At 36.0% G+C, this 26,280-nt stretch overlaps 1 protein-coding gene and 1 long non-coding RNA gene across 6 annotated transcripts in view; one reads left to right on the top strand and one right to left on the bottom strand.

Annotated features, from left to right (window-relative positions):
• The first annotated feature begins 1,694 nt into the window (after window positions 1-1,694).
• LOC116520905 lies at window positions 1,695-6,034 on the top strand. 2 transcript variants are annotated; one of them, XR_004256865.1, is made up of 3 exons: window positions 1,695-2,029; window positions 2,222-2,300; window positions 5,845-6,034. It is a non-coding gene; the product is annotated as an uncharacterized LOC116520905 (long non-coding RNA). The 2 variants fall into 2 exon arrangements; XR_004256866.1 differs by lacking the exon at window positions 2,222-2,300 and having other exon boundaries at window positions 1,707-2,029.
• SNX10 (sorting nexin 10) overlaps window positions 3,914-26,280 on the bottom strand; it is a 44,116-nt gene continuing 21,749 nt past the window's right edge. For all 4 annotated transcript variants that reach the window (XM_032235372.1, XM_032235376.1, XM_032235373.1 and 1 more), the window contains 3 exons: window positions 20,025-20,123; window positions 5,790-6,002; window positions 3,914-5,367 (listed from right to left, as the gene is read on the bottom strand). In XM_032235372.1, the coding sequence (XP_032091263.1) occupies window positions 5,286-5,367; window positions 5,790-6,002; window positions 20,025-20,123 (394 nt within the window). In that variant the 3' untranslated portion in view covers window positions 3,914-5,285. The remainder of the gene's footprint in view (window positions 5,368-5,789; window positions 6,003-20,024; window positions 20,124-26,280) is intronic.

The raw sequence follows: 26,280 nt of genomic DNA, 5'->3' as shown, positions 1-26,280 counted from the left end.
CCTTTACCGTTTTGATAGTATTATTGTCAATCTATATTCTGGCAACTATATTCCATAAAAAAATAGAGGCACCTGAATAGAATCAGAACTGGTCATGCTGGAAGGAAGGCAATACTCTTTGAGTAATGGCTGAGAGCTCCTGACTGTGGTGCATCAGAACTAACAATAATACATGTAGGTTGAGAATGCCTCCTAGGGAAATTTCAATGTACCAGCAATGTCATCATAGCCATCTAACCAAAAACAGATTAGCTTTCTTAGATATCAAATTATAACATCAATTCTATTGTGGCTTATTATTGAGATTTTTATCATGGTTTTACCCTAATTTGTTATCTCATCTATTACATTGTCTCATGGACAATTTTGGCACGCCATAATTGTGGTATGTTGCTAAACTGCTTGGCAATGAGTAAGTGCAGATCAGTTCAATAACAAAACCCATACAGTTCACTTTCATCAAGATGGTGCTGATGAATCGGCAAATAATCAATATTTGATCCTTCTTGCCTTTTCTCCATTATTTCTACTATTATTGGTCAGCCAGAAGTTTAGATTGGATTTTTATCTACCTATCAAGTCACTCCCAAGGCAGATGTTTTTGGAAGGTGCTAGTTATCATCAGGAACTTAAGCAGAAACACATTAAAACATAAACTACTGTAACCACATTGATTCAGTTCATAAATATACTGAGCCAGAGTACCAAACTACCCTACTGCTTATATGATGGAAACTAAACTCCAGTGACATGACAAATATGTAGTAATTCATTTTCAAGAGTCACAGATGAAGTCAAACTGTAGTTTGCCTATTATTAGTTTAGCTAGTGTGTGATGCTAATGCCAACCAGTGGCCTTATAAGACTAAGTTTATAGTTAATAAACTATGTGAACTCTTCAGCTGTGATTCCCTCAATATATCATGCTTAAGCCAATCATAGCTTAACATGTTGCATGGCCATGTGATATATGGAGATTTTTAGTTCAAGTGCTTGAGAAATTACTAGACTATGCTTTATTCTGAAAAATGCATGGCCTACTGAGCATGGAAAAGTCTTATTGTTTCTTCTTTAGGTATCCTAGGTTTGGGTATTTTAAAACCATGCAATCTTTCTCGTTTTTAAAAGGAGTCCAATCTCCAGAATCAGGCTTGCAAGCGCCACATCCTGCTTTTCTTTCCCAGCAGCGTTCAAGCTCTGCATCACCGCAGAGCGTTGGGAAAACAATAACCCGCTTCTGCTGTCTGCCCTCCCTCACCAGCTCGGCTGACCTTTATTTCAAGGAGTCATCCGACTACCTCGGTCCCTGCACAGAGAACGACAGCCGGCTGCCTAGGCGTTTGCATAACAAAAGCCCGCCATCCAGCCGACGCCTGGGAATGCCGTCGTCACCCCTCGCCCTCCTTCCCAGTCTTTCCCTCACAGCATATTTGCCTCTCATTTTCCAGCCTCCTCTGTCTGTCATTTCATACATTCATACAAAAAGGCGAAGCGGGGAGGGAGGGAGGAGGATGAAGTAATGAAGTATTTGCAAGGAGAGCGATGCCTTGAAAAATCCTTTGTCGTTTGCAACCCCCGTCTCCGCATTGATGTTCCAGGGCGGCCGCAACGCTTTCTGGGAGGAGGGGAGGGAGAGGTGCGCGTTGACGTATTCTCTATGGGCCTTTTGGAGCAGCGGGCTACTGCTCTCTTGATTTGGGCCGTTGCTATGGGTTACGGGATTACGGCCGGCGACAGCCTTCTCTCTCTCTCTCTCTCTCTCCCTCCCTGACAAACAGCTCCCAGCAAAGCTCAGGCACATGGAGGGCGCCTGGAACACACATTCCCCGGGCGGGAGGGGGGAAGCGAGCGAGCGAGGGAGCGAACTGCTGCTGCTTGCTTCCTTGCTTGCTGCTTGCTGCTGAGCCAGCGCCCTGCGCGCGCTGGCGATTCCGCGTGCGGCTTTTGCAGCTGCGGGGGGAAAATGTCCAGCATGCGGGGTTGAAAACAGGGGGGCGGGTGGAAGAAAAAAGTGGATCGAGGCCTTGAGGTAAGAAACCGGCGAACTACTATATTCTATGCCAGGTCGAAGGTGTGAAACTGGCCGAAGAAACCAGGTTTGGAGAGAGAGAGGGAAACGCTAATGGCTATAACTGATGGCCAGGCATCCCTGTTTCGCTTCTCCTAAAATGAAGCCAGATGGCTTACGGATGGATTTATTTTTATTTTTTGCTTCGTGCAGGGAGAGAGATAGCAACCAGGGGAGGGAGACGAGAAGCTGCAGATGATCCCAAAAACCAAGCCAGTAGCGAGGAACGGAGGTATCGCTGAATAGAGTATTTTTAAAATAAAAGCATCCTTCCCAGCGTAATAAGTATGAGAGGGAAAGTTTTTGAGTTTGAAGAAGCGGGATGGCGGCGCAATTCCAAGCAGTTGGCTCGTCGAAAGCGACTGTGTTTGCCAAGCAGAGAAGGCCAGCAAGGAAAGGGTTACGTTAAAAAGCGGAAAAGTTAAGATATGTCATTCCGTGTCCACTGATTCTTACCCTCTTGGCCTTTTGCAAATTATAATTCTGTTTTCTGATTTTATGTGAGGTTAAACTTGAGAACTAACCAATTCTTCCTATTTGATGGATAATTATAGTTAAAAAGAATTATTTTCCCAAATTATTTCTAATTGGCATAAAATCATGAGGAAGAGAGTATTGTATTCGCAGGGGACCTAAGCATTTCGAATAATTACACACACCCCCCTAAAAAATTCTTTCCACTTTAAATCTTGTAAAATGTGATGTACTAAGAAAAGGCTATCAAATCCACATTTTATAAGGGATTTGCTAGAAAGAAGCTGGAACAATTTTTTTAAAAAAAAATTAAGCAAAGTTAAAAGTATCACTACAAAAACAATTTTAAAAAGGGAAAGCATATATTAGGGAAAATATTGAATTAATGCACTAGTGTTTATAACTATTAAGAAAATAGGCTTCATACTCTGCTAGATATTTTTTCCTGCTTTATATGAACATCTACCAGATTTAATTTATAAAATGAGCTGTACAAATAAATGTGAATTTATTTGCAAAGCTTGGTAAATAGCAAGTTGTTATAAAAAAGTCTTCAGAAATGAAGGTGTGGGAATTACCTAAATGTATGTAAATCATAAAATTTGTCTTATCATATTATATCGGTATTGAATAACAAAAATATGACTGACACACAAAAATATGTAAACTTAGAAAACAGATTTCTTTTCCTTGTCTTTAAACCTGAGGAGAACAAACTGAATTCCAAAATGGGACATGTGACTTGGAAAATTCATGGGATTATTCTTTTAGAAAATTGACTTGTTTTATTCGTGCTTTCTTAAAATATGTGTGCTATATAATTGGATATAAACTTGCAATTTTTAAAATCAAAACTCAAAGACAAAAATAAGTCAACATAGAAAATGTTTTATTTTGGAAATGTAACAAAATAGAAGCATTTTCTAAACATTTTAGAGTCCACATGTTTGTGATCAAGTATTTCACTAATAGACACTAGATAGACAAAATATTTCAAGGGTCAAGCTGCAATCAGATACACTCTAGAGTAAACAATAGATTTACATCATGGTAAGCATGTAGAAGTTTGCTAATGAAAAGTATGAATATAGTAATACTGAAGCAACATGATTAATATGCACTGTATAGATAAACCAAATGACAAACTGCATCAAATCCAGCAATTCACAGTGGAATTTGAATGTAACAGTGGTTCCCAAGCCTTCTATTTGCTATACTTAAGACTGAAATAATTGTTTATCCTCCAGCAGGCATCAATTAAATGACATCACATAAGTCTTTAGACATCATATACTAAAATTAGCAATCACTTAATTTATAGCATACACATTGCTTCAAATTGCTTCACAGTAACGACTCTAGATTTCTGTAATTTTAGTAAGCGACAATATCTTATTCCATTTTATTCTGTCTTTTTTTCCTTTCCTCAGTGGATGCCTTTTGTTCATTTTACTGTAACAGTAGCAAACACTGCACTGGTAATTTTACTTACATTTTCAAGCAGGTATTCTTTTGTAATTAGGCCTAAACAGTTGTATACAATTCAATAATAATAATAATAATGATCTGCAAGATTATTTTATGTTCAACCACAATAGCAAAAGGATTGTTGGCTCTAAATATTTACTACTACTTTCCCCCCTTCGAAAATATATTCCATGACCTTCAAAAAGTATTACTTAATATGAATAGAATATGAAAATTAGTTCCATAATAAATACATTTTTGGATTGGGTAATCAGTTAATTTTAGGATTTTTGAGGATTTCAAAAATAAATTGAGTTTACGAAGTTGTCCAGCTAGATATTTTAACATACATATCCCTAAAAAAATTAAATTATCTTTTGTTATTTCCTGCTCCTCTGGCTAAAATCTAGTTCTTTCAGTGTTACATCTAGAAAATTTGAAAATATAGCATAATTCTTTTATAATGCAAAGAAGGTTTGATATACGACATAGTTTCAAAAAGCAAGGCATACTAGGTTCCCTTAACCTGGTACCCTCAATATGATGTACTTTGATTCCAATGGGATTATGAGTCTGAACTATATATTTACATGACTTGTGACAATTGTTAGGCAAGCTTAAACCTACTCACTTCAAGTAAGCATACTGACTGAAGCACTTGATACGCTGTAATTTTGATCACACAAGGTTCAAGTATTTATTGAGATGAAATTGATACTTTAGAATGTTTATTTAAAACTGATTTGGTCATTTATTTCTGTATTGCTGAGCACATACGCATACTTACCTGGCAATGCGTTTCATTATAAACTGAGGTTTTTTAAAATTACATTTAGCAATGATTTAGAACTGTTAGGTTTGTACAATATGATAGAATTATGTGCCCATTTAAAATGTCAAATGAAATTAGAATTTGTACATTTTGAAGTCAGATATTCCAACGTATTTCAAAATCATTCAGAGGTTTTCTCTGCTCTCCCTTATAATGACCCCCAAAGGATTACATCAGGAAATCTAAGATACTGAAGGTGTCTCTACAGATGTAATTCATAACTGTTCAACAACATAAATCAGGTTTCTCCTGCTTGATCTGCAAAATACTTGGACTATTATCTCTATAATTCCCAGCCCACATGATCTCTACTTCATATACTGTATATTTTTCAAAACTGGTTTGAAAACAGAAAGCACGTGCTTTGAGAAGTAGTTGGAAAGGTCACATGCAACTTTCAAGTTAGGCCTGTCATTCCAGGAACGGCAGAGTGCAAATAATATTTCAGGGTTCTTCGGGAGCTCTGCTTGCTTTATGTCTGTGTGAATTGCTATCATCGCCACTGTGTTCAAGCCCAGAGGATGAACTGCAGAGGAGAAAAAAAAAAGGGGGGGGGGAGGAAATTGGTTTTCACAACACACTCAAAGCCTGAGTAACAGAGGAGAACTTTAATTATCCCCAGTCACAAAAGAGAGACAGGAAATTTGGACTTTTAATTAGTCATTTGGAGTGCAGTTGGATATTTTTTTTAGCGAGATAATTTAAACGCGAATAATTCAAGTCTGACTAAATGAAATTCACATAATCAGAATGCAGATAATTGAATTTCTACTGCATTCATTAATTCAATGTGGAGGTGTATGCAAAGACTTCTATGATGAGCTGTCACAGCTCAATAAAATCTCAGTCAATTAATTTTTTCATTATCTTAGCATTGCATCAACAACAAAAATGCTGAAGTGTTTTTATTTTCATGTGTGCATGTTTAGCAGAATGTAAGGAAGTAACCTCTCAGAATCTGAATCGGCATAATTTTCTTTTTTCTTCTCTTCATGTTCTACAGGAAATCGTCGTTTCAAACAAGCAAAGTCATGGATTGCTTCAGCCACAGAATATTTCGTATTTCCAGATACACAGGCCTCAATATCATCAGGATTCAGCTGTGTTTGTACAAATAAATGAAGTCTACTGTCTGAAAGCAAAATTGGATTCTGGAGTACCCTTTAAAAAAATACAAAAAATTCATCAACAAATTGCCTTTCAAGAACATTTATTCAATATTTTTTGTCTCAAAGTTACTTTTAACTTCATACCCATTGCAGTTTGAACGCAGTATAAATGTTAGAATGTTTGAGTAAGTGATACCTTTATTAACGTATTTGGGATTTTAGGTGAGTAAAATAAATGAAGCTAATAGTTATGAACATCTGTTATATAAGTAATTTTCAAGGACTTTTTTTACTTCCCCATCTGTTGCCACCATGTGAATCGATTACTAGTTTGGCTGTGGGGAAAGAATGTGTGCCTCCATGAACTAACATGGTAAATGATGCATAATCAGTAATTCTGAATATGTAATAAAACTATTGCCTTAAAATAAGGGCATTACAGAATTTACCAAAATTAGAGGCCTATGTAAAACAGAAATATTTATTTTGCAAAGACGTGTGTAGGGTGTGTGTGTGTATGTATATATATGTTTGTGTGTGTGTGTATGTGTGCGTGTATATGTGTGTATGTATGTATATATATATATATATATATATACACATACATACACACACACACACACACACACACACACACACACACACACACACATATATATATATATATATATATATATATATATATATATATATATATTTAAAAAATAGATTACCACTATGTACATTACCTTCAAAAAGGCTGATAAAACTATTTCAGAGGAATGGGAAAAAGAATCTTTTACTTCAGTTAATTTTGACTCCAGCATATAATTTTAAAATGAGAATGTTCGATTCAGCAAATATTTAAAACAGTTTAATACAACATTAAATAATTGCAACTAAATTTTTATTAACAACAGAATGGTCTTGCTTCCACCACGCCATGTCATAAAATCTATTTTTTCCAAACTAGTTTTATTCAACATTAAAATACATTTCTATTGGCTTATTTTGTCCAGCAAATACAAACGCCAAAATAACATTACTTCTATATTTAAAATGTGGATGTTTAGATCCCTTGTTTTTTTCCTTAATATTTGTTAATGTCAGTTAATTACTTTTATCATTAAATGTTCTCTTAATTACAATTCTGAAATCTAACTGGGGACAGTCAACATAAACAATTTCAGGACTCCAGGCAAACATTCAGGATAATATTCTACCGGAGAATCATTATTTTAATATGAATAAGCAATCCTATACTCTGCCTTCTGTACAAAAATAATCTCAAAATATTTTATAATCCTATTTTAGAGAAATGACATTTGGATTGATTCTATTAAAGATAGCTGTGAAAGAATCAATGTGGACATTTTGCAGCCTTCCTAGCCTGGTGCCTTATAGATACTATGAAATTAGAGCCTACATTATTCATCATCAAAACAATGGGACCTGTAGTCTAAAACATTTCAAGGATGTCAGATTAGGGAATTCTGATACAGTGAAGAATATTTTAATAATGACTCATCAGGTCAGTAGAATAGAAAAATAGGGTTTGAACTATTTACTGCAGGCTATGTAATAAATATGAAAAACAATGGCTGTGGCATATTCTTGAATGGAAGGAAGACAAAAATTAATTCATTTCAAAATTGGGGTGATAGAGAAGAGAGAAATAAAATGAGGTTTAGACCAGCCTCAATTATGTGTGCTAGAAAAGAAACAGGAAGGCATCTCTTTTGACCTAGATAGCCATCTTACATACCTAAGCAAAAAAAGAAAAAAATCTTTTAGGAAATTTGCAGAGATTTTATCTCTTTAACAGCTAGGCAGGAGAATAATGAAATTAGTACTGAAATTCTAATTATTCTATTAAGGATGTGCAATGTCCATTAAGGATGTGCACATATAAAGGAAATGGTACATATATCATCATTTGTCCCCACAATGGACATTCATGCTCATTTGTTTATTCCCCCTTATCCAGAAAGGCCTTTGGATTTTCCAAGCTCACTTGAATCTAACCCACTTTACAAGTTGTTATGAAAATAAAACTGGGGGAGAGAGAATCATGCATGCTACCTTGAGATTTTGGGAAAATAAGCTGAATATAAAAAAAAATAAACGGGAAGCATACCAACGCTCCTCCCTTAAAATCAAAAATAGCCTATTCATTTCCTCCAAGTTTCTAATTTAGTCTTTAAAACAAGGCCATCTTGGATAATACAGAATTTATCAGTATGTAAAGTAGCACTCTTGCCTGAACCACTTCAGTTGAGGGCAAGGAGGCACCTTGTTATAAAAATAACCAGGTTCTTGTATCTTTAGATCTTGATTTCTTTCTGCTTTGAAAATATATTCTGCATATGTATGTCCAGAACACTATGAACAATATGAAGTGACCAATTTGTTATGCAGCAGCTTCAATACAATACAGGAAAGCATGCAATGAAGAACAGAGAATGCTTTGCCCAAGCCACAATCATATCAAAGGGTTCCTTCAAGGTTTTATTCAGATATAATTCATACATGCAGACAAGAATGCTCCGATATATTATCTAATTGCATGCACATTAACATAAACATTATGCAGGAAGCTCAGATATTTGTCAAGTCTAGTGGATTCTGCTAATTGCGGTGGTCATTAAAGATGCTGCATATGTCATACTCCTCAACCACAATGATAGTAAAGAAGGGACAAAAATATTACTAATAATCTAACTTGGTATTTATTTTATTATAATATTATCTTAATCATAGAGCTATTCAATTATTCTAAAATATGTAATGCTTATATCATTTTTATCAAGTATAAATTGCCCTTTTCAGCTCCAATATGCCTACATTGTAAGATATTTGACATTGTTCATAAAGAAACACACAAAACAGTAAAAAATAATCAGGTTACTGGGAAAAATTACTATCTTCTGGAATTCATATAAATCAGTTGGACCTCAATTGAATTGTGACCAAATATGAATGGAAAACAGCAGTAACATCCATGATTTAAGCAAATGATACATAACCTCTGCTTTACTTTCAGTAATAGCTGAAGCAAATTATAATTTTAATATGATAAATAGGAGAAAATAGTAAATATATGGAAAGCAATCACAATATCTTTAAAATGTACACTAAATTAAAATGTGAATCAAATCAAAACAAAACTTATTTTTAAATGTCTTATCTGTTCCCAAAGTTGTTTTGTTTTCAGTAGCATACCCTCTACCTAGGCAACCCATTGAGAGGTTAAGTGTGACCTTGATCTGAAAAATGTGGGCAACTTTTATTTAAATTCCATTTCAAGTTGAATCATGTTACATAAGAAATCCCAAACAAATTAAGCATTAATCATCCCATTCCTGATAAGATTTTTCTCATCCCTCAGAAAATTCCTATCAATTTCCTAACAGAATCAGACTTGTTTAAAGTATGCATATAATGATGGAGATAAAGGGGGGATAAAAATATTACTGATAATCCAACCTGGTATTATTTTACCTTAATCATACATCTATGATCATACATATTTTATTCTCAATAGATATTTTCAGGGGTTGCTTTAGAAGTGTGATTGTGTCGCCAAACTGAAACCTTAGTAACTGTTGATACAATTACACCACAGTTACCGTACTTCTTTGTTACTGTTTTAAATGCATTTTAGTTTCTTTGTAAAATAATGGGTAATCTTTAAAATTGATTTTTGATGGTTTGAGGCATTGCACCGCAAAAATAATGAACACTAATGTCAATGATATTGGACAGAAATTCATTTTAGCTTTATTTCATGTCCAGTGCAATTTTGTTAAGCCTTGAACTGCTAAAGCACTATTATTAACTTGCTGGTAACCTAACATATGGGAACAACAAACAAAAGTGATAAGAGTACAGGTTGATCTAAGCACATCAAGGCTACTATTAGACCTCCCCTGCCCCTCCCTGCCACTACAATTCAATTTCCACTTTTATTTTTCACTGGACTCATTACTTTACAGTCGTTCTTTTTTCTGCTTAACAGTGCCATCTGGAGGCTTAAAAAATCCGTTCAAAGATAATAAATTAAAAACAGGAAGGGTATCCTAGAAATGCAAACATGCCAAGTGTGAAAAGACATGCATTGAAAGGTCTGTAATGCCTGTCAGTCCTTTGAGGTAACCAGGTCAAAAAAAGACCAGGGCAGGAATTCCAGAAATGCTTTTTTTATAGCAACAAAGCAGAATCTTACTGCAATACTGTTTCTGTACCAACTTAAATAAAATCAATGTGGGATTGTTTTGAGGCTCTTTTCTGTCAAGTTTCCCTCTAACTCAAAACTGTATAATCTTTTCCTTAAGTCTCCCCTTAACAGCTTGTTCTTTCCTTCCGTATCTGCAAAGTCGATTTATATATTCCCATATATTTTCCTACTATTTTCTTAGGAAGAACGATATTTAATATTTTCCCTTTGCATCCATGATCCAGATTTGGATTGAAAAGGAAGGCAGTGGAGGAATTTAAATCATAATTTGATCAGCTATTATGTCTTTACCCCATCTTGCCTTATGCACTTGGCTTCTAGTTTAGTTGCTTTTAAACAGCGCTTAAACCTGTTTTAGGCATCACAGGAGAAGGTAATAAAGTCTGTTCTTCTTTCCACCTCTCTTTAACAGAGACATGGGGAAACCAAATCCACATGATAAACTTCAATCTGAATACAAGTTGTCTATTTCCATATCCATCTTACCTATCTGGCTGTGCAAAACTGTAATGTGGCTAGTCTGGGTTTGACTTAGTATAAATCATTATACCATATTTTTGGAGTATAAGACGCACCTCTTTTCCTCAAAAAGGAGGCTGAAAATCTGAGTGCGTCTTGTACATTGAATACAGCACTTTTTGCCTCTCGAAGCCCCGCGCCCTCCCGCAAAATGGCTGTGTATACCCTTATGAAGGCTTTCAGAGAGCTCCTGGGGGCTGGGGAGGGCAGAAATGAGCAAAACATTGGATATTCCCCCCCCCCAGCCCCCAGCAGCACTCTGTAAGCCTCCATAAGGCTATGCATGCAATTTCTTTGACAAAAAACAGGCCCGTTTTCATGAAAAATGGGCCATTTTTTGCTCATCCGTCCCCTCCATCCCCCCCCCTCAGGAGCACTCTGCAAGCCCCACCAAGGCTATTCATACCTTTTGTTTGAAAAAAACAGGCCATTTTTGAGAGGTTTGCAGAGTGCAAAAAAAATTTTTTCCTTTTGGAAAGCTCTTTGATGAGAATCACATTAATCAAGTGCTGTGCCAGCAAAAATAAAGTCTTAGGTGCTGCAGATTGTCAGCGATTTCCTTCTCCAGCACATGGATAAATACACCTGGAAACATCTACCTACCTACCCACTCTCTCTCCCCCTATTTATTTACTGTATTTCTATATATATATATTTCTCTCTATCCCTCTACCTACCAACCTAACTACTCTCTCTCTCCCTACCTATTTACTGTATTTCTCTCCCTCTCTATTTCTCTCTATCCCTCTACCTACCTAACTACACTCTCTCTCTACCTACCTATCTACTGTATTTCTCTATCTCTATTTCTCTCCCCCTCTCTCTCCCTTTATCTACCTACCTATCTAACTACTCTCTCTTTCTCACTCTACCTACCTACTGTATTTCTCTCTTTCTCTCCCTCTCTATTCCTCTATCTACCTACCTACTTTTTTTAAATTTGCCTCTTCAAAACCTTGGTGCGTCTTGTACTCCAGTGTATCTTATACTCTGAAAAATACGGTAGATAATCGTTATATATCTGAATCTCACAGTTGTCATTTGTTTGAAAAAATATCTAAAATTATATATATTTTACCATACTGTGGAGTGTTATGGCACGATCTAATATGTAGCTTATAGATAGTACTTGAACCACAACCATTTATTCAACAACAATTCAAAGTTACGTCAGTGCCAAATAAATGGTGGTTAGTCCTGTTCCAGTAAACCAGCACACTCAGTCATGTGGTTTCAATTTGGCAACCAATTCCTACTTACAACAGTTGCAGCATCGCACATCACACAATCTCAATTTGTAGTTTTTTCTACCAGTTTCCCACAAGCCAATGGGAAGCCGGCAGAGAACCACCCCGACCGCTGCACAGCACCTCCTCACTACTCATCAACCTCCCTCATTTGGCAGCAGCCACTAACGTGCCTGTAGGTCTGCTTGTAAACAGCCTGGGATTTGTGATTTCCTGCTAGTTTCCGCACTGACTTTGGTTGTGAGCTGCGGTGGTACAGTGGTCAGAGTGCAGTACTGCAGGCTACTTCTGCTGATCACCAGCTACCAGCAGTTTGGCAGATTAACTCTCACCAGGCTCAAGGTTGACTCAGCCTTTCATCCTTCCAAGGTCAGTAAAATGAGGACCCAGATTGTTGAGGGCAATATGCTGACTCTGTAAAACACTTTAAGGGGGCTGCAAAGCACTATGAAGCGGTATATAAGTTTAAAGTGCTATTGCTATTGTGAGAAGCTAGCAGGAGAGTGCAAGCAGGTACTTACTTAATGACCCACTTAACAACAGTATCACTTAGCAACAGAAATCCCAATTGTCATCTTCCTGTACATTAGCCTTAGTAATTTAAATGCATTACCCTAATAGTGATTTTTTTAAATTTTGTAAGCATAGGAGATGTTGAAGTTATGTATGCAGCCATTTCTTCTGGAATTCATGCATCACAACTTGTCAGCTTGAGATTTGATCTGGCCCTTGTTTCCAGTTATCAGAAAAGTTAATTAGATTGCAGAGGACTGCCAAGAGAAACTTGGTTTTATCTAATCAGTTTAGATCTTGAAAACATGTCTGCAGCCATCTGTTGAGCAGAAATAGCTATGTTTGAAATATATTAATTCCAATTACCTAACTGCATATATGGTGAAGAAAACATGCTTTCAGTTCTATTCATAACTGGCTTCTATATGCTTTAAAGAATTATTTTATCTTCCATTTTAGACTGAGCAACCGCAAGTGACAATGAAGCCTTCAACAGCAATTGGCCTAGTTGATACAAATGTTCTAGAACATTCACAAACATTTTAACTGTTGAGACAGACACATTCTAAATTGGAATATTTACAAACTGTGTTTTGCTGAAAGAAGCAAAAGTCACCGTGGCTATAGTGATGGAGAGAAATGCAAACACACTGGGGAGGGGGCAGACTGCACGAAACAATAACAGGATGGAGAAATCTCAGTGCAAAGAAACCTTCGAAACAGAACTGCTTAAAGAATAAAAAAAACTAGAAGGGATGTGGCTGAAATGTCTCTGTGGCCATTAAGTATCTCCTATAGATTCTATGTCTTGACCACTTTTTAATGATTCTTGTGGTTTAAATAAGAAACTGGTTTACTACTAAACAAGAACTAGCATAATATATTATTGTGATGGTAGAATAAGACCACACTGGAATGGTTGACATTATCCTCAGCAGCTAATTTACCCTTTCACTAAATGGATGATTTGGCATCTCTGTCAGACATTTTGTGAGTGAGCAACTATTTGTGAAATGAACCTTACCACATCCTCCAAATGCACTTCTAGCCTCAAGTCTATCTCCGAGATAACAATAATCATATCTGATTATTGTGTGGAACATGTATCATTTATGATACGTATGTGTGGAATAGCTATCATTTATCTATTTACTCATTCATACATACATGCATACATTCAATCAAATCAATTATTTATTTATTTTAAATGTATATGCCCACCCACCCCTCAAGATGGAAGACTGGCTGGCTTACTGTCATACACACAGAATCCCATTCACATGGGGCCAGCAAATTGGTCTGGCTTATGATGTATGAAAGAAGAAAAGTAGAATAATTGTCAAGGGTATTGTAGGTATTAGGTCTATAAGTCCTATCAGTCCCAAATTGCTTGAGGCAGTTCTGTTGTAGGACTGATGGACATTCTGGGCTGAAACTCTGACAAGATTCAGATTTTTGGGAGGCTAATTAAAACCTTGTTCAAATACACACTTTTTTGGGATGGGGAGAAAACAAGAACAGATAAGCACTAAACTGAACGTGTTAAGTATTAAAATTATTACGAATCTTTCAATCATGCATCTTAAATTACAAGAGTTCAAGCTGGTATTAATTACTTTGTATCAAACTCAGATTTTACTGAGATATATATATATATATACTGTGTACATACTGTGTACACGTGCGTACACACACACACACACACACACACACACACACACACACACACACACACACACACACACACACACACATATATATATATATATATATATATATATATATATATATATATATATATAGTTTGTGCATGCTAAAACCTGCCCAATTGGGAGAATGGAAAACAAGCCTGTATTTCTTCAGTCAGAGCCACTGCTTCTATTTCCATTATATTCAGCCTAGAGAACTTAAAATATATTAAAAACGGAATTTCAAAGCTTAAAATAAATGTATTGTGCATAAGGCAGTCTTCAAGACATTTCATTTATTTAGAACATCTACGTGAAGTCTGGATGTTTAAAAACTAAAACTATATTTTTAAAATGCAAACAAAATGAGCAGTTGCTTTGTTTGGTTAAAAGCAGAGGGGCAGATTGGGTTTTATTATGTATATTGTAAATTATTCTTTCAGATGATAACATATAGCTGAAATGGACCGTAACCTATTCTAACTAAAACTTTTTTTGTATCTTACGTAGCCCAAGTGCATGTTTGCCAAAAGCTAAAACACCAATTTGTTTTCAACAAATTTACTCAGCCTATTTACTACATTTCTTGACTCTGGGTATGTGTTGGTGAGAAATCTAATCTATAGAAACAAGCAAACACAGCCTGTGTTTTGGTGCCCTCTATTGAATGCATACACAGACGAGATTTCAAAAGGAATCCATAAAAAATTCAGCCTACAGTAACATACAATAGATGAGGCTGCCCCTTCTTTCTTCTTAAAAAGAAAGCAAATTCTGAGTCGTAAAGGTTGAATACAGAGTTAATTAATCTTAAATAGACTGTTTAAAATAAACCAAATGGGGAAAAAATTACACCCCATTGATCTCAGTGGTTTTCATCCATGGATTGTTGGAAAATAGTATTACTGTTCCTCAATAACTTATTATTTTCTTGAATAGGAAAAAAAACCCTCCAGAAACAAATTTTTATTGTATTTAAATGGAGAGAAACAAAAGTAAACATTTTCAGCTTGAAAGGGCTGTTTTAAGTGTTACAACTTTTCTTCTATTCTAATTTAGTTTACAGATAGTCCTCAACTTACAACAATTCGATGGCCATTCAAAGTTACAACAGCACTGAAAAAAGTGACTTATGACAGTTTTTCAGTTACTATCTGTAGCATCCAAAATTTCAAGATGTTGGTAACTGTTTTATACTTATGACTGTTGCAATGTCCCATGGTCATGTCATCCCTTTTTGCAACTTTCTGACAAGCAAAGTCAATGGGGAAGCCAGATTCACTTAACAACCAACAACCAACAGGCAATTTGGGGGTCCTCCTGGATTCACAGCTGACACTGGAACATCATCTGTCGGCTGTGACCAGAGGAGCCTTTGCCCAGGTTCACCTGGTGCACCAATTGCAGCCCTACTTGGATCGGGAGGCACTCCAAACTGTCACTCATGCCCTAGCCACCTCAAGGCTGGATTACTGCAATGCGCTCTACATGGGGCTACCCTTGAAAAGCGTTCAGAGACTGCAACTAGTCCAGAATGCAGCCGCGTGAGCGATATTGGGTGTATCTAGGCACACCCATGTTACACCTATCCTCCGTGAGCTGCACTGGCTACCCATTGGTCTCCGGACGCAATTCAAGATGTTGGTTATTACCTTTAAAGCCCTACATGGCTTAGGACCAGCATACCTGCGAGACCGCCTACTGCCACATTCCTCCCAGCGGCTGATAAGATCCCAGAGGGTTGGCCTCCTTCGGATGCCGTCAGCCAGACAATGTCGGCTGGCGGCTCCCTGGAGGAGAGCCTTCTCTGTGGCTGCCCCGACCCTTTGGAGCGAACTACCCCCAGAAATCTGGACCTCACCCACTCTCATGGCCTTCAGAAAAGCTGTTAAGACCTGGGTTTTCCGGCAGGCATGGGGCTGTTGACCTCATTGTTGAGGTCCAGCCTCGACTGAAATGAATGTATCTGTGTCGTTTTAACTTGTCTTATTTTATTTTTACTTTCTTTTATTTTCTTTCTCTTCCCTTCTGTAAGCCGCCCGGAGTCCTTCAGGATTGGGCAGCCTATAAATAAAATTAAACTTACAAACTTACTTACTTGTCAACTGCAATGATTCACCTAACAACTGTAGCAAGAAATGTCGTAAAATGGGGCTAAACTCACTTAACAAATGCCTCAATAACAACAGAAATTTTGGAGCAATTGTGATTGTAAATTGAGGACTACCTGTACTTGTTTAATTCCTTTAACTATGGAAACTTGCAGAGAACTTTAGCAAGTAACAGGCACAAAATTAATTTCTCCTTCTATAAACTACTGATATAAAATCAGATGTCAGATGTTACATCTTTTCCATCCTGTGCTACGGAGTAGAGAGTTGGTCTCTGACAAAAAAAAGTTGAAGAAACTAGAAGCATTTGAAATGTGGATTTACAGACAGCTGTTAGGTATAAGCTGGGTTGACAAAATCACAAATGTGGAGGTGATAAGCTGCCTGGGTAAGTAAAGGGAAATCATCAAAGCCATTAAAAAATGAAAGTTAGAATATTTTGGACATGTGATGTGACACCCAGAAAAATACAGCATACTTCACTTAATCCTCCAGAGAGAAATTGAAGGCAAATGAGATCCAGGCAGAAGAAGAACATCATGGCTTCAAAACCTAAGGGACTGATTTGGACAAAATTCAGCAGCACTTTTTCATGCAGCTGTTGACAAAAATAGGATTGCCAACCTGATCGCCAATGTCAGATGACAGATATGACACAAGAAGAAGAAAAAAAACTACTGAAAAGATGAATTGGGACACAAAGTAAGTTAAATGCAGGTTTTTATATTGGAAGCCATTTGGGATATAAACAACATCAGAACTACTGTTGTCTGGAAGTCAGATGGCATCTATGGTATCCTTGGTTCTTTCTTTCTTTCTTTCTTTCTTTCTTTCTTTCTTTCTTTCTTTCTTTCTTTCTTTCTTTCTTATGTATTTCATATCTGAGTACTCATGCAAGATAGCATTGCTGCACTCTGCAAGAAGAAATCAATTCTACTCCAGATCTGATTGCTTCCAGGAATTAGACACCTGCCAGTAATAGTGAGCCACCACTGGTGAGTCTTCAAGAAGTGACAAGGACAAAGTTCAAGACTGACTCAGCCCATCATCCTTCCAAGGCTGGTAAAATGAAGATCCAGATTGTTGGGGGCAATATGCTGACTTTCTAAAACACTTAGATGGCTGCAAAGCACTATGAAGTGATATAAAAGTCTAAGTGCTATTGCTATGAACTTTTCATCAGGGATCTGATATGATGAGAGGGTAATGGAACTTGAAAAAGTGATAATTTGCAAATATTATGAGCACACTCTATCATGAAGGTGAGCTGACCACTTGTCAGTATATCATAAGGTGATTAGCAAGAGGTTCAAGAAAATCCATCCTAAAGAATTTAAGAGATAAACTGGGTATTAAAATATATCCAGTTATCAAGATTTCTGTAATCTATAACTCTTCTTTCTGCTTAAATCTTGTTAAAGAAGATTCCAAGATGACTGATTCTAGTTATAAGTGCCTGCTAAATGCTTGAAAAATAAAATAGGATAAGCTATTACAGAAAAAGTTAGATATGTGAGCTCAATATTACTCAGTATTACTTTGAATTTGTGATACTGCTATACCTTGACAAGATAATATATCACATCAAGGTATAGAATAGAAGATGTAAATTCTATATAAATAAAATATGAGTATAGCTAACTAGAGCAACTTTGGAACAGGTTTAGGAACAAATGTAACTGAACATATCATAGGTTTTATTGGGAGGTTTATGCTGCAGTAATTTAGTAGAAGGAAAAAGCAATGGAACTTCTCTCTAGGTGAATCCACAGAGAACTATCTTAAGAGTATTTTTCTAACTGCTAGGTGAAAAAATCAAACTTCCAAAATATTTGCCTGATGCCCTGATACCATCTGAGCTGTTATAAGCAACTGGGTGGTCTTTAGCAAACAAGTTCACTTGGATTTATTCCAAGCTTAGTGTCATTTGGGGCAAGATTAAATGTCTTATTACCATCTGTCTGATGTAATCAATTTGCTGGTTATATTCAGCTAATAACCTCAAGCCTGAACTATTTTATTGTGCTCTTCCTAGGAGGTGCTTGAAATGTGAAAAAAATGTAGCTAGGCCCCAACAAGGCAGGATGGCTGATGAATGGAGCCTCCTTGAGATTATCTCCATGTTGAAATAGTTCATTGGTTGCCAATTGTCTTTCAAATCTAATTCAAGATGCTGATGATGCTACTTTACATAGTTTACAGCCAAACTAATTACAGCACTCCTGTTTCCATATAATTTATCACATGCTCCAAATCATCAATATATCATGGATGTATTTGGCATCAAAAACTAATTTAGTTTTCTCTTTCTAATTCAGGGGGTGTCTCAAAGTCTTTTGTATTTTAGCCTTCATGAGGAGATAGTTTCCTGGCCTGGTCTATCTAAAGGGGTTGACACCAATTAAAAATGTTTCGGTTCATTTTGCGTAAGTAATTGGTTATCATATAGGTCATCAAAATTATTTTCCTTACACTCCAAAGCAGCTTTCTAAAAGCAAAACATCTAAGTTGATTTTTTTAGAAAGAAAATATAAAGCTAATGTTAACATTGATGTCAATAAATATCAATATTTACATTCTCCAAGAACCACAGAAAAATAATCATGTGGCCAATGTCCTGTCCTGCTCTACCTAATGTGATGAATGTTTAATATTCAACTATTGAAAGTTTTACTGTCATTAAAAAAATATCACAGGGAATACTGGTTCTTTGTTAGGTCCACATGACTGATTATTGAACATATCTTTGCCTTGTATGGACTTCAGCTTTAAATAAATTTTATTTATTTGATTTTTCAATTGTTTACAAGGTAATAGGCATAAGAATAAACATGAGCATGAATGAAATGGGTATGAATAAACGGGAACAGTAGGACAGGGATGGTAGGCACAATGGTGCGCTTATGCATGCCCCTTACAGACCTCTTAGGAATGGGGTGCGGTCAATAGTAGTCAGTTTAAGGTTAAAGTTATGGGGATTTGAAGATGTAACAACAGAGTCAGGTAGTGCATTCCAGGCATTAACCACTCTATTGCTGAAGTTGTATTTTCTACAATCAAGTTTGGAGCAGTTTACATTGAGATTTGTATCTGTTGTGTGCTCTTGTATTATTGCGGTTGAAGCTGAGGTAGTAATTGAATTGTAGGACATTGTAGTGCATAATTTTGTGTACTATACTTAAGTCTGACCTTAGGTGGCATAGTTTCAAGCCTGGTGGTGTAGGGTATTCTGTTGCGAGCAGAGGAATGTAGTACTCTTCTCGTGAAATATCTCTGGACTTGTTCAATTGTATTAATGTCCGATACACAGTGTGGATTCCAGACAGATGAGCTATATTTGAGAATTGATCTAGCAAAGGTTTTGTATGCCATAGTTAGCAGTACAATATTACCGGAAGAGAAGCTTCATAAGATTAGGTTAACAACTCTTAATGCTTTTATGGCAATGCTGTTACACTGAGCTCTAGCACTTAAAACTTCACACTGCTAAAAAGATTAATTCATGTATTGCTATTTTAAAACAACTTGGTTTTCAAATTCAATAATAACAATACACTACTTAATAAATTGTTGGCTCAAAAAAGAAACCGAAAAAATTCAAATGCAAGAGTAAAGAAAACACGTGCTGTGTAATCTTCCTCCACAGAAAATTAGAAGTGCAAATTCATAATTGTGGCCACAAGGTGGCTGCCGTGCACAAGAGATGAACTGGTATTGCAGGCATAGGAAATTAACAACTTCATTAAAGCAACAAACAACTCTCAAAGCCAATCTACTCACTTTTGGAGAAATTCTTGCAAACCTTGACGACGCTGGTCCACATGTTGAGAATTATTTGAATTAAAAAATGGAGTTTTAGGTGGAAGGTCTGGTAATTGTCTTTAAAAAAAAGAAAATGAAAATACAATTTAAATTACTTTACAAAAGAAATACTGGTTCTTATCAAAAAGAGAAATGAAAATAAAGAGAAAAATGGATTTGAGTGAGTCAATTAAAATGTCAGTTCTGTTCATGTCAAAAGTGGTCTAGGGCTATAGTTAAATATAAAGATTTTCACAGACTCCAGTAAAGACAACTACTTTTTACAACCCCAGGATGCCATTGTAAAACTGGTTTACTTTATAATGAGTTGACAGAAATGATATTTGTGTACAAGTAGTCCTCAACTTACGACCATGTCAGCTGAAAATGTCTGTTGCTAGGTGATAAAGTTGTTAAATGAATTTTACTCCATTTTGCAAACTTTCTTGCCACAGTTGCTAAATTAGTTACACAGTGTTTAAGTGAATTTCATTTCCTCATTGATTGCTCATCAGAAGTTCATAACAGGTGATCTTGGGACATTGCAGTCATCATTAACATGAGATACTTGCCCTCCATCTGAATTTTGATCATGTGACCATGAAGATGTTGCAATGGTCATAAGTGTGAAAAACGCCACACACCACTTTTTTCAGTGGTGATGTAACTTTGAATGGTCACTAAATGAACTGCTGTAAGTCCAAGACTGCCTGCATTTCATTTGATTTTTTAAAATTCTCTAAACATTGTAAACTTTTAAAATGCCTTTTATCTGTAAATCAGTGACAAATCCACTTTTTACCATTTTTTGTCAAAATGTCCAAAATGTCTAGGAGCTGCAAAATAAATAAAAAAAGATTGGATGGGCTCCTGGTGCTCATGAAATCCAGGAGTATTGCTGTTTATTGTATATGATCTATTTGATTATCTCTTTGGTCCAGGAATATTATTTATTGGATATGTTATTGGATTAAAATTATTTCCCAAGAAAATGACATTCCCTCCTAAGAAAAGGTCATTCCAAGTCTGAGATAAAAGTCAAGAATAAAGTAAAGCCATTGAAAACAATGGACTCAACAATGTACAAATTCAGAGTTAGGCAAAAGGTTCCGCTCGCAATATGTTAGTCGTTCCCGACTCTAGGGGACGGTGCTCATCTCCATTTCAAAGCCGAAGAGTCAGCGCTGTCCAAAGACATCTTCATGATCATGTGGCCAGCATGACTAAATGCTGAAGGCACACCAAATGCTGTTACCTTCCCACCAAAGGTGGTTCCTATTTTTCTACTTGCATTTTTACGTGCTAGGTTGAACTGCTAGGTTGGCAGAAGCTGAGAAAGTAATGGGAGCTCACTCCATTATGCAGGGCTAGGGATTCCAACTGCCAAACTGCTGGCCTTTCTGATCAACAAGCCCAGTGTCTTAGCCACTGAACCACAATGTCCTCATAATTAAGGGTTGGGAAGGTTTTAAAATAGTTTGATGTGATACCGGCATTGATAAACTGATTTGTGAATTACCACATATGTGGATCAGAAAGTATGGTTTGTTACGGTCCTCTAAATTACCAATTCATTGAAAGCTTGTTATTCTGTTTCCTGAAATTATGCTAATTACTGAAGTGTTGAGAAATTGGAAATGGGAGCAGACAAGCAACTCTAAACACATATTCTTTTATATGCGGACTATTTGACCAATGTTTATTGTCATTTGATGCTGCTATAATGTCTTTGAAGATGTCGTTCCACCTTCTTCTGCCTCATGCTCTTTGACCTTCTCCTCTTTGTATCATGCCTTATATGATATGCAATTCCCAGACATTCTCTCAGGATGGACAAATCATTTTATTTGCCACTTTGTATGCAGTTTAATACTGCTTCTATTCCAATTCTTTCTCTTACAATCTCATTCCTGATTTTATCCTTTCTAGTTATTCCAGCAGCTTTCGTCAAACATCTCATTCCCATGTTTGGCACAAACAAGTGTCCATGTTTGGCACTGGCAATATAAGGTGGTGATGAATATGCTTTGTATGAGATGCTCCTTTGTACTAATGAGTACTGCCTTATGTTGTAGGATTGGAGCTAAATACCCCAATACTTGGTTTGTGCCTTACTGCATTGCATGTTAATTTCTGAAGCTATTTTTTCATCTTCAGTAAATATTGTTTCTAAATATTTGAACTGATACTTGTTTTATATTTGTTCCCTCTATTACTATGTTTAAGGTGTACTTTTCTATTTCGATTATCATTACTTCTGTTTTTTGTTTACTAATTCTCATATTATTTGTCTTACATTCTTGATTCATGGACATGAATTGTATTTAGCTATTCTTGCTATTAATGCCTGATCTCCTGCAAAGAATAGTTCTTTCATATTATTTTCTTCTCTGGGCTTGGCTTCTTTGCTTATACTGTCAAGGTAAAATAAATAATTGTGGTGATAAGATGCAACCATGTTTTACTCCAGATGTTATTATGAAGGGTTCTTATGTGGTTTGTTCCAAACTACACTTCTGCAATTGCTATGTAAACTTGTATATAATCTAACAGATGATCATTTACTCCATATTGGTCATAGTTTGCCATAATAATTACCGATCAACTCTATAAAATGCTTTCTTTTGTTCTACAAATGTGACAAAGAGATTCTTATTGTGTGCTATACTAAGTTATATTATCTGCATCTGTACAGCTTCTATGTTCCCTAAAATCTTCTGCTAATTGCGGTTCTATAGTTGATCTTAATCTCATTTTTATTATCTTGGCATACATTTTCCCTACTTGGGTTGATCAGTATTGTGTGCATTCTCACTGTTGCCAGTCAGTAGAAGCAGTTAGTTGTGTCCATGGTGTATTAAAGATTCTATGTAGCCCATTCTGTGGATTTATATTTATGTGACTCTTTAACAAATCTTGCTACTTGTTTAATCATTAATTCTGGTTGTCCTCTCATTGTTTGCTAAATATTTTCCCAAGCACTCCGAGGATTTTTGTTTTGCTTTCTTAATTATCCTGTTGGTAACCCTACACTGTAATCTACAGTTTATATAATCTTTCTCTGATTTAATCAACATTTATACAGGTTGTTTTCAACTTGGACCACAACTGATCCCAAAATTTATGCTGTTAATTGACAAATTTATAAATTAATTTTGCGCAGTTTTATGACATTTCTTGCCAAAGTTGTGAAGTAAATCCCTGCAGTTGATAAGTTAGTAACCTGGTTGTTATATTAATCTGGTTTCTCCATTGACTTTACTTGTCAGAAAGTTGTAAAATGGGATCACATGACTCTGGGATGTTGCAATGGTCATAAGTATGAAACAGTTGGCAAGCATCTGAATTTAGATTACATGATCATGGGGATGCTGCAAAAGTTGTAACTGTGAACAAAGGTCATAAGTCACTTTTTCCAGGGCTGTTATAACTTCAAATGGTCACTAACTGAACAGTTGTAAGTAAAGGATTACCTGTTTAACTCTTTTTTCAATTTTACTGCTTCTTTAGTCTCTTCATACCACCATGCTGTGTATTTATCCCATTCCACATAGTTCTTCTGTGATGTTAAGCAGGGTAGTTCTGTATTATTTCCATTCATCCTCCATATTTCCCACTTCTGGTGGCAGTTGTCTAAATGTTGTCTCCATCTTTTTTTGTAACTGTTCTACTATTCCTTTTTTTTATTTGGTATTTTAATATCTGGTTTCTATTTATTTATTTTATAGTTTCTATTCTATTTATCTGGTTTTATTTTAATTTCTGGTTTATAACTATTTAATATTTTATTTTAATAAAATCACCCTGGCAACAAAAGTGTGTATAGTCAAGGCTATGGTTTTCCAGTTGCAATGTATGGCTGTGAAGGTTAGACTATAAGAAAGGCTGAGCGCCAAAGAATTGAGGCCTTAACTATGGTGCTGGGAAAGACTCCTACGAGTCCCTTCGACGGCTAGGCGATCCAACCAGTCTGTCCTAGAGGAAATCAACCCTGACTGCTCTTTAGAACGCCAGATCCTGAAGATGAAACTCAAATACTTTGGCTGCCTAATGAGAAGGAAGGACTCACTGGAGAAGAGCCTAATGCTGGGAAAGATTGAGGGCAAAAGAAGAAGGGGACAACAGAGAATGAGCGGCTGGATGGAATCACCGAAGCAAAAGGCGTGAGCGAAAATAGACTCCAGGGGATGGTAGAAGACAGGAAGGCCAGGAGGAACATTGTCCATGGGGTTACAATGGGTGAGACATGACTTCACAACTAACAACAACAACAAATTTTAATATTAGGTTTAAATTTTTTGTATTACACTACAATCTTAGCGCTAATCTCTAGTTATTAGACTATGTGATTGGTATCATATAGTCCATTGGAGATTGCTTTTGCATCAAAATTTCTGTATCTTCCTTTTACTTTTGTTAATGTGTAATTGATCTGATTTTTAATAGTGATCTCATTCCATTTATATATCATGAGTCTCAATGTTGCAAAAAAGTATTAGTGATAAAAATATGATGTTGGTTGTAGAAATCCAGTATCTTTTGGGCATTCTCATTCCTTTCACACTGTTCTTAGCAACACGTGGACCAATGAACTGCTCAATCTCCCTTCTATTACTACCCATTCTAGCACTGAAATCTCCTATTACATACAGTATACTGTTAGATTCCACTTTTCTCTATTTCCTCAGTGGTTCAAAGAATTCATCCTTTTGTTCTTTTGTATAATTATCACTATATATCATTGTATATGTTTCAATTTGCTCTCCTGGTGTGATTTTCAGTATTATTATTCTGTCAAGAAGAAACGTCAGTTTAATGTGAAATTTGTGAAAAAGGCAATTGAAGCAAACAAAGAGATTAATAGAGCAAACTGCAAGCTTATACATGCATTAAAACATGAAGATGGTTTTGTCTGTAGAATAAGACAGGAAATGTTAAGAAATAATTGGAAAATTCTATTCGGAACTATACAAAGAAGTAACAACACCCAAGAAAGTAACAACACCCAAGAAAAAGGAAATGTCAAATATCCTAGTGGAGGAAATATCAAGTGCCATAAAATCAATGAAAAATGGCAAAGTTTCAGAAAATGACTATGTTATGGTTGAAATGCTAAAAAATGGTGGCCACGGTTTACACAAGAATTTAGCAAAAATATACTCAAGATATCTAAGAGAAGAAAATATATCTGATACATGGAAAATGCTAAAGTGATTCTTATACACAAGAAAGGGGCCAAGATGATTCAAAGAACTATTACCCAATAAGCATTCTTTCAGTTATCTACAAGGTTTTCACCAAGAGAATAGCAATAAGAATATTAAATGATGCACAGTCAAATGAGCAGACAGGGTTCAGAAGTGGCTACAAAACAATGGATTACATCCAGGTTATTCAGCAAGTCACAGAAAGGCAAAATGAATACACCATGCTGTGTGCATGATTTTTATTGACTACAAAAAGGATTTTGACTCAGTATTCCAGGGAGCAATATTTAATTGGTCAACCAAGGCATAGGCACTACTCACATAAACTTACTACAATCAGTATATAAAAAAACAATGGCAACAATTTGTCTTAATGATCTTAAAGTGGAAATCAACATAAAATGAGATGTACTACAAGACAATACAATATCACCTATCCTTTTCTCAGTTTGCCTTGAAGAAGTATAAACTAGACTAGCCAAAGGATAGAATAAAAATTAATGACGCCTATTTAAATCTCTTAAGATTTGCAAATGTTATTTTCTTCTCACAAGACTTAGAAGAGCTACAAAGACACATACAAAAGTTGCACAGAGCAGGAGAATCATTTGGCTTAAAAATAAACCTAAAAAAGCCAGGTTATGTTTAATAAAGAAAGAAGAAAGGTTTTTTTTATAACTAGAGAAGAACTAGGCACAGTTTACCACTACATATACCTTAGCTGATGGATCTCAGTGGAAGGTGATACAATAAAGGAAATGGAATGATGTGTTAAATGTGATTGGTGAACATGCAGCAAGCTAAGCATAATTTTCAAAAAACAACTTCCCCCTATGACTGAAGAGACAAGTTTTTGATCAGTGTGTGCTACCTGCTCTAACATATGCTGGTAAATCATGGACACCGACCTCAAAATTGCTACAAAGGCTACAAGTGGTATACAGAGCCATGGAAAGATACTTGGCATTACAAGACAAGATAGAAAGACCTGCACGTGGATTAAAGAACAAGCAAAGGTATATAATATC

Source organism: Thamnophis elegans, chromosome Z (assembly GCF_009769535.1).
Source record: "Thamnophis elegans isolate rThaEle1 chromosome Z, rThaEle1.pri, whole genome shotgun sequence".
In the NCBI taxonomy this organism is placed as follows: Eukaryota; Metazoa; Chordata; class Lepidosauria; order Squamata; family Colubridae; genus Thamnophis; species Thamnophis elegans.
The sequence above is the reverse complement of the archived record's forward strand: the minus strand, read 5'-3'. Positions and strand labels throughout refer to the sequence as shown.